Source organism: Orycteropus afer, unplaced genomic scaffold (assembly GCF_000298275.1).
Source record: "Orycteropus afer afer isolate SDZICR_OR568_19922 unplaced genomic scaffold, OryAfe1.0 scaffold00204, whole genome shotgun sequence".
Taxonomy (NCBI): Eukaryota; Metazoa; Chordata; class Mammalia; order Tubulidentata; family Orycteropodidae; genus Orycteropus; species Orycteropus afer.
The window spans coordinates 1442954-1452688 of NW_006921791.1; the positions used below are offsets into that span (position 1 = coordinate 1442954).

Sequence of the window (9735 nt, forward strand, 5' to 3'; positions counted from 1 at the left end):
AAAAAAAAAGGGGGGGGAAGGGAAAAAACAAACAAACAAAAAAAAACACCTTAAATTGGGAGGGGCAGAATTTCAACCAGGCACAGGGAAAAGAAAAAAAAAAATGCTGAAAACTAGGACCTGGTAGGGGAAGACTAAGAATAATAATAAAAAGGACAAAAGCATTAATAATATTAGTTGGTTTGAAATGGACAAATACAAGCAAACGAATCACCAGGAAAAAGAAAGTGAAAAAGAAAAAAATCGGTGGATGACTGAATAGGGCACCCAGGCTCCGTCTGAGCACACAGACTGTGATGGAGTTCCTGTGGGCCCAGAAGGTAGGTGGGAGTGGTGATGGCCACACCTCTGTTCACCAAGCAGGTGTAGGGTGTAGTAACAAGAAAAATAACGTACCTTTTCAGTCTTGCAGGCCCCGAGTCCTTGGGGTTGCTGGAAAGCAGAACGTGTTCTTAAGCCCCAGAAACCTGTAAGAGCGCTGTCTCTTTGTATATCCAAAATAGTAAAGCCGCTTTTTAAACCTACAAAATGGCAGCAACCTCCAGACCGGCAAAAGTCCACAGCTCAGCCCACCTTTCTCTTCACCTTCTTTGTTTGTTCCCCAGCCACTGTGCACAGTTCTCCATGAAGTCCCTGGCTAGCAGGGTGATTTTTGGGTTAATTCTTAGGTCCTACCACCACTCGGGAATCTCCAAGCCATGTCTTCTGTACCATCAGGGTCGCTAAGTCCACTGCCAGACTGCAGCTCTGTGTGTCTCCTTTTTTGGTATTTTCATGCAAATTCTTCTGTTAGTTGAGGTTTAGTCAACTTTTGCATCCTTCCCTTCAAGGCTCAGAGGTCCAAGATTATCTTCTTTGTCTGTGTTAATTGGTTTCCCTTTTCTTTGTTGAAGAGGGTCTGTGCAGTCCTTCTGCCTAGTCCACCATCTTGCCGGAACTCTCGTTTTTCTTATTTTAGACCTCATTTTTAACTCTTTTTTTCTAAAAAAGTTTTCAAATGGTTGGGAGGGATCTTTTCAAAACCTTTCATAGGTTTATTTCCCAGAAAGAATTGATTTCCATTCATTTAATATGTTTGAGTTAGCCTAGGTATTTTGAAATACAGAAGATAATGAAATTCTTACCTTCTAATTTTTATTATTTTTGTGGTAAGCAGTTTAGCTTTTTATCTTCTCATTAATAAGAATCATTCCCTTTACTTAAACACATTTCCTATACTATCTGACTTAAGCTACTTTAGTTTTTCTTTAAGATTTTACTTTGTCAGATGAATTCATTTTCAGTAATTTCTGGAACTATTAAGACTATTTAATGTTTATAATCACTTATTTATCATTAAATTATTTGATGGGAATATTATAATCTATTTTAATAATACTAAAAAAAAATAACATCTTGAGGTAGGAAATTTTTTTTATTTTCATAACCTCATCTTCCACACGTGATAAAGAGCAATTTAAAATAATTTATCTTTTTTAAAGTCTTGTAATGCCAAACAAAATGAACAATCTACCCTTTTTCCATGCACTTTCCAAATTGACAAATTTAAAGCCAAGTTTATCAGAGTAGCCACTAAAAGCTCAGGAGCTCTAGTAACATAGTGACTGCTAACCAGAAGGCTGGTGACTCAAACCCACCAGCCACTCCTCGGAAGGAAATTTGGGCAATCTACTTCCGTAGTGATACTGCCCCAGAAACCCAAGGAGGGGTCACCATGAGTCGGGTCCAACTCGATGGCACATAACAACAACAACAGCTAAAAACTCAGAGAATAAAACAGATCAAAGAAGCAGAAAAAAACTGAGATTTATGACAGCTTAATTAAAAATAGCAATTGCCAGCCATTGCCTCCAACTTGATACAAGCATAAGTACAGACACAACACTGGAGCAGAGGAAAGCTCTCAGAACAAAAGTGAAAAAGGAAAAAAAAATCACATAATCGCATTGGTCTGTGAGGCCATTTCAAGAAACAGGTTTATACAATACCATAGAACACAACCAATCAGTTTGTTAAAATGCATACAGAATTATTTGGTAAGATGTACTCAAATGAGCACCAAAACAGGTCTTAGATAAAGTTATGAATTTTGCAGAGTCTCAAGTGGAGGGATAAACTTGATAAGTTCCTCAGAGGGAAAAAGAGATAATAGCAATGGGAACTCATATTCCCAAATGGAAGGAAAAAGAGCAGATGAAAATCATTTCCCAAAATTGATAACTAAAATTCTAAATTACTTTAAATATATTTAACTTACTGTACTTTTCCACACGAACCCAAAACCAACATCTGACTAGGTGGGGAAACCCGGGTCATTTATCAAGGATGTTAAGAAAAAGTTGAAAGTTTTTTCTTTCAGTCAAATAAAATTCCTAGCAAGAACTATGCCACAGAGTTTGGTCAGTGTTTTGTTTCAGAGTGTGCCTTTATTGCATGATTGTTTTCTTGTGGCTGGTGGGTAACCTTGTGGTCTTGCCCATCTCATATCCCAGCTTATCCTTTCACAGGTGACTGTTGGTGGCAAGTGCCTTGGAGGCTTGTAAGATGCTCAGACCCTTAATCACATTTTTTTTTTTTTGCACCTTAAAACTTTGGGATTCCTTCATTACAACCATATAAAACTTGGTCTCATTCCTCTGATCCAACTAATTCTGTTGGCTAGTGACATAGTTTCTTATTTTATACATTTGTACTCAAATTGGTAAGTACGAGAAAATAGTCACTGGCTTTCCAAACTTTCCTGAGTGAGGCTGTAACACACAAATCAGAATATAAATGTTAAAAAACTAAAATGTTTGTTCAAGTAGTGAGTGAGTATGGGTTCCAGAAAGTGTCTGCATATATCCTTTAGATATGGCATTTAACATTTTATAATGACAGTCAAAACAAACTTTTGCTTGCCAGAACCATATTAAACCCACAATAAAACTTGAAAAGCTATCAAAGTAAGGAAGAGGAGCTCATATTCAAGAGGTTTTACTTTCAAAGTTTACTGAGAATTAGTGGAGATAGAGAGCCCAACGTCACACAGCAGTGCCATGCTCGTGTCCTCAATGTCGCAGAGGTTGAAAAAGATAATGCACTTTTGAAATCCTGCTTCTGACACCATAAATATCAACGAAGAAAATCTTGTACTCTATTAGGAATGAAAAAAAAAAAGAGTTTTATTAAAGAATAGAACAGCTAGAGCTGGACAACACTGGGTAAAAAATACAAAGTGCTCCACCATTCAAGCACAGAGAGGTGTCTTCATAGAGAGAGAACAAAGGAGAGGTAGTAGTTTAATGACTGATTGTAAATAAGATCAACTTCAACTTGAAGTCTTTTGAAATACAAAGGTATGTCACTTGGCTAGGGAGGAGTGATTCACCATTGAGGTGTTAGACACCGGCCAGTTTGGTTATAGTTAGTTGTAGCATTGTAATCGGTTGTTCATGATTGTAATTGGTTCTGGGGCAAATTATTTCCACACTGTTCCCAAATCAATTGCATCCTGACATTTTGTTTCCTGAGAATACTTGTTGACCCCATTATTCTTAGTCTGGCATGAGCACCTGCAGTTTGAAACTTTTCCATTTACACTCTGCACCACGAGAGCCCCTTCAAAGTTAAATACACCAGTCAGGAATTCAGGAAAAGATCTGGACTGACAATGTAAATTATGGAGTCTTTCATGTATAGATGGTTCCTAATTCTATGATGGAAAAGGAGCTTTGAAATTCAACTAACTGGATTCTTCATTATTAATACAATAAATAAACCACCTGTTCATTCTGTGGTAGTCAATACCAATAATACAAGGGAAGAAATGAAAAAAGTGAAGGCGCTGGATTTATAAATATTCAATCCAAATGGTAGATTGAATTGCTCTGTTCTATCTTTGTGCTTCATAATGTCTTTATATAATTTTTAAATTTCTATTGACCTAAATGCCATGTGTAAAATGAGAATAAAACTAATTACTTATTTGAAAGGGTTATTGTGAGATTCAAATAAATTGGTTTCTATAGAAATTTTCTTTATAATGTTCTAGAAATGTAATGTGTTTATCTTCTACTGCTCTGTGAGCTTCATGACATTGTATCCATTATTGGTTCCATTACACCTAGCATCAAAAACCAAACCAATTATGATTCCAACTCATGGCTACCTTATAGGACAGGATAGAACTTAACAATAGAGTTTCCAAAGGTGCTAATTTTTATGGAAGCAGACTGCTATGCCCTTCACTCACAGAGCAGCTGGTGAGTTCAAAGATCCAACCTTTCATTTAGCAGTTGAGTGCTTAACCACTGTACCATCAGGGCTCCCTTTTCATCTAGCTGCATCTAGCATAAGGAAGATGCTCCTTAATGATTGATTGAATAATCTAGAAAATAAATATGGGAATAATATTAAATTTTTGTTTTGTTTTTGTTGTGGTGGTTGTTTTTGAGAGTTCTGGAGAATAAACCAAAATATCTCAAAGCATTTTGTGGCTTAAAACCTCATGTTAACATAAGGCAAAATTCATCGTAAAGCAAAACAAAAACTCCTTTACAGTTTAATGGAGAAGGTCAGGAAAGAACACATGTAGTAGGCACAGAGGCCAGGTGCAAAAAGATGTAGTTTATATCTGATCTATTTCTTACCCAAGATTCCAGACAGAGAGTTTTAACACTGAAGTGGTATCACTACATAGAAGCAGTGTGATGTTAATTCCTCATCTTCCAGAGTTTTGTAAAAATATTCAGTAGCTCACATCCATAAAGGAAGAAAGTGACTGTTATTAAAGAAAATTAATACTCTTGTTGCATCCTGACATTTTGTTTGTTGTATTTCCCATTAACATCAAATAATTTGAGAACTTTTGAGTATTCACTGTTTTAGCAAATACAATAAGTTTGTCAAGATCAGAAAAGTACAAAACAAAAAAATTCAGATTTTGAAAATAGAATTTTTTTTCTCTTTGAAACCATAACATATAATTTAGCATGTATTTTTGACAAGGCTAAAAACTGCTCTGGAATTACTCATTTACAATGTACTCTTTTAGATAAACATGCATTTTATTAAGCAAAACATGTAAAAAAAAATTAAAACAACGTGGGTAACTTTTTAGATAGGAAAAAAAAAAACAAATTTCCATATACATAATATGTATTATGCTAGTTCAAAATTAGAGGTTTTAATTAAAGTAAATCATTTTTCACATAATATTCCAAATAGCAAGAGTATATTTTAAAGGGGGACTGGAAAGATTTTCTAAGACAATGAAAAAGATTTTGAAAAATAGTGGCTTACTACAACAAATTGCATATTAATAATAAGAAGCTATATGTTCTAAGAGGTCCCTGGGTAGTGCACATGGTCTGCACTTGTCTACCAATCTGAAGGTTGGCAATTTGAACTCATTCAGCACCACTGTGGAAGAAAATTCTGGCAATCTGATTCCATAAAGATTACCACCATGAAAACTGTATGGAGCAGTTCTACTCGGTAAGACATGGGATCATCATGAGTCAGAATTGATTTGAGGAGAACCGGTTTTTGGTTGGTTAGTTTATGGTGTTTTTTGTTTTTGTTTTTGTTTGTTTGTTCTTTGTTTGTTTGGGGTTCTAAATTTAATGTTTTCTATTCAGAGTCCATAGGACTGCAAATTAGTTACACTCTTTATTCAACACTTTCCACATTTGTGAGATAGGGGTAATAAAAATCATAGCCAGAATGCCCACTTGGAATTTGAACAGAGTGACTTAATTTATATATTTATACAGGTGTCTGAAAACTCTAAAGCATTTTACTTTGACATGAATTTGCTATTGCTATTCAGCAATTTCTCATTGTGAAATCAATGCACAAAATATGGTGAGTGAATTTATACATACTTATTTACATAAAATACATCTGGCCTGGAATTTAATATTCTGAAGCTAATGGAAATTTGTCAGTGGCAATTTCTACTTTGCTCAAATCTAATGCAACTTTATGTTAGTACTTTATAATAAAGATATTTATTTATTTTATCCTGACATTAAACATAAGGTTTATGTATCAGAGACAGACTTTTAAGTACAAAAAACTTAGCCAAAGTTTCCTGTGCACCAATCCCCATGGGGTAATGCGTTGAGAGCCAGATGTATCCTTCATATACAGAGGTTTAAACAATAGGAGAGGAACTCTGAAATTACTAATCTCAGCATTTAAGTAGGATATTTGCTACCAAGCCCCACCTGTGTCATCAGAGGAAAGAGATCTTATCTAACTTAAGTAAACATATTTTCTCTTTAAGGAGGAGATGAAGGTCTCTTTGTCCATTAAAATTGGTAATGTTGAAAATGGCCCCAAGGGAGATAAATCTGGAAAAGTTCATGGAATAATTTACTATCTCTAACTTCCAAGGCAAGTTTATCACTCAATAATCCTTTAATCTAGATTGCCAGGTATTTTTGTTCAGAAAGCCTGAAACTTATAGAAAAGTGAAAATATTCATGTGACATTTTCCCCATCACCTTCTGTCAGAATGTTCAATTGAATTTTAGAAGAACCCAAAGATTCTTAGGAAAAATAGTTTAGGAAAAGCTAAAATATAAAGTCATTTATTCAAATATGGATTCTGAGCTCCTTTAAGATGGGGGAAGGGGAAGAAACTGCAAGAGAAGAGGAAAAAGAAAGAGAAAAGGGAAGAAGAAAGAAAAGGGGAAATGGGAATTAGAAAGAGAATCCTATTACTCTACTGAAAAGCAACAGAGGCCAAGAAATGAAATTGAGAGAGTTGTGGGTTAAGACCAAGGACTCTTGGCTCCTAATACACTCCACTCTCCTTCATTAGCCTGAATATTTATTTCTTATTTGCAAATTGGCATCAGAAAAATAATGTTTCAGTAATCCCTGTTTTCAAACATCGTTAAAGTGACAGTTATAAAATCAATTTTACAGTATCAAATAGCATTAACTTATAAATTATTTACCACTTGCATATGCATATGCAGAAAAAAAAATGCAATTTTGAGAATGTCAGTTTAGGCAAGTATATTCTATCATTTAAAAATGTTATCTGAAAAAAGTTTAAGTGAATACTATAAACTGAAAAGTTTAGGCAATTGAATATCTGTTAGAATATCACTCTATATTGCTCTTGGAGGAGCCCTGCTGATGCAGTGGTTAAGTGCTCAGGTGCTAATCAAAAGGTTAGTGGTTCAAACCTACCAGCCTCTCCTTGGGAGAATGGTGTGGTGATAAGCTTACATAAAGATTTATGGCTTTGGAAACCCTGTGGGCAGTTCTACTCTATCCTATAGGGTAGCTATGAGTTGGAATTGACTCCATGGCAGTGAGTTTTTATATTACTCTTGGGTGATTTAAACATTCTTGTACAATAATATTAGAAGATGTGAATACACCTAAAATCCTTATTGTTTTCAAATAAAGTTTGATCAAATGTATTACAAAATTATCAATTATAATTTTTGTTGTTGTTTTAAAAAGGTATCATTGGTGGGGTTACAAATCTTTGGTCTTACCTTTCTTGTCATGAACTCTGGTTATTCTCTTTTTTAGATGTTTGCTAGTCTACAAAAATCTAGGCATCAGCATTGATCATCTTTTTTCTTATCCTAGTTTTTGAGTTATCTTCCAGGAGTTAACAGTATGGAATGTGATGATGGAATTGATTGTATCGCATTCCTATCACATAAATCATTTCTCAGAGGAGATTAAGTTACTATATTGCTTCTGAGTGCTACAACTCATATCTATCTCACTTACTGTAAGTTTTCACCTGATTCTACAAGAGATACAGTTCTAAAAAGAAAAGTATAGAATAAATCTTATTTGTGGCAACAGGAAATCCTTTGAGTCAGGAAATTATTATATGGAATATCAGTTTGCAAAAAAAGAAATTCTTTTGTAATATGTATAATGATTAAATATTCATTTATTTTATAAATATAAATTTCTTAATTCACAACTGGGTTAAGACTGGATAAGCAATCTTTTCTCTCTAGCAAATGCATAAACTCACCATTTTCATGTGTAACCTCATTAACTTCTTAAATTCTCCAAATTCAATTTTTTAAAAAATCTGTCCTTCATTTTATCTAAAAGGAATACAAAATGAGTTTTTCAAATTATGCTTAATGTGTATAATAGATAGGTTCCTACATTATCATGTTTCTATATCAATAATTTGTCTAAATATATTTACATGATATACAATCACAGAAGAATTTAGAATTGTTCATCAAAATTCACTGCAGTATGTCAAGGTTACTGGTACTAACGGTACTACTGGTGATTTAGAATTTAATTAAGTTAAGAACATATTGAAAAATTCCATATTTGTAAGTGATAAAATTCTTCAACTAACAGTAACATTTTTTTTTTCATATTTCCAATTTATATTTCTTTCAGGTGAGCACATTAGACTGGGTACGAGCCGAAAAAATTTATAACCTCTGTGAGGTATTATTTAAAGTTCATAAGGTAGGTATTCTTTGTATTTTAAAAACTTTCATATAAATAAGATATCCATTTGGGTTTAAATGTGAGAGAAATACTTGTTTATGACAGTGCATTGAAGTATTAAAATGGTCTAGAATTCCATCCCACCATCCATTCCAATAAGATCGTTCTGCTGTTAAGAGCTGAGTCAGATGGTGTGTATATTGATGTGTGTGTGTGTTAAGGAGAATATATTTCAGTGGCTTACCATTATGTTTACTCAGAATATCAATTTCTTATTTTTATTGTTGCTCTTGTTTTTAAAAATTCAAAAAAAGATTTGTTTCCTAAAACATTTTCTTATTTAAAATGGTCTGGTGTGATCAGAATAACTAAGCAAATAATTCTATTTCTATTTGAGAAAAAATATCATTAGCTAAGGATGGATAGAGTTTTATCTATAACATTTTTATCAAGACTTCAGAATAATCTGATTTAGTTGGACACTTCCATAGTAATTAACCCACTGCCACATAAATCGATTATAACTGTTCCTACTAGGATAGCACATCATCTTGTAATGCACACTCAATTTTCACAAGGACTGTTGAGTATAAAAGTCAGTCACAGTTTCAGTAGGGAGCATTGTATGTAACTTATGATAGGATGCCATTGGCATGTGTTCACATATTGGAAATAAGGATAACTAGACATTTAAATGCAGATTCTGCAGAATTGATCAAACCAAGTATATGAATTATTTCATTGAGAACTAATCTTAATAGACCTCAGGTTTTGTTGGGAGTTCTTTACAATACAAAATTATGCAAAGCAATATGAATTTTGAACATGTAATGATAAAATATATGAAAAAAAGAAAAAGAGATAAATGTCACTAACTTTGTGACCATAGGCAAGGGATACATTATTGTTTGCCAAATATTCACATCCTTACCACCCAACATTTGGGACAAGTATACTTCCTACCTCATTGTTGTGAATTTTGACCATGTGATTTCTTTTGGCCAATGGGATCACAGATATAGAACAGGCAGAGTCTAACAGTGATGGACTTGTGTGAATAGAGTTACTCTTTTGCATTCCTTCTCCTTGCTATTAGAAAAAATACAGCATTGTTCAGTTCTGGTCCATTGAGGATAAGAATGTCAATCCATCTCATTAAATGTCTTTCTCTTTTATGCTGACCGACCCTCTAGTTTGCTAAGCCTGACATCCTTTTTCAGGGACTGCTCCCTCCTGATAATACATGCAAAATACATATGTGAGATTAAATCTTATTATCTTTGCTTCTAA

General features: G+C 33.8%; 1 protein-coding gene across 1 annotated transcript in view; it reads left to right on the top strand.

Annotated features, from left to right (window-relative positions):
* Positions 1-9735, top strand: part of SNTG2 (syntrophin gamma 2) — a 698933-nt gene that overhangs the window by 475580 nt on the left and 213618 nt on the right. Inside the window, exon 13 of the mRNA XM_007948127.1 lies at positions 8392-8463. Coding sequence (XP_007946318.1) covers positions 8392-8463 — 72 coding nt within the window. The remainder of the gene's footprint in view (positions 1-8391; positions 8464-9735) is intronic.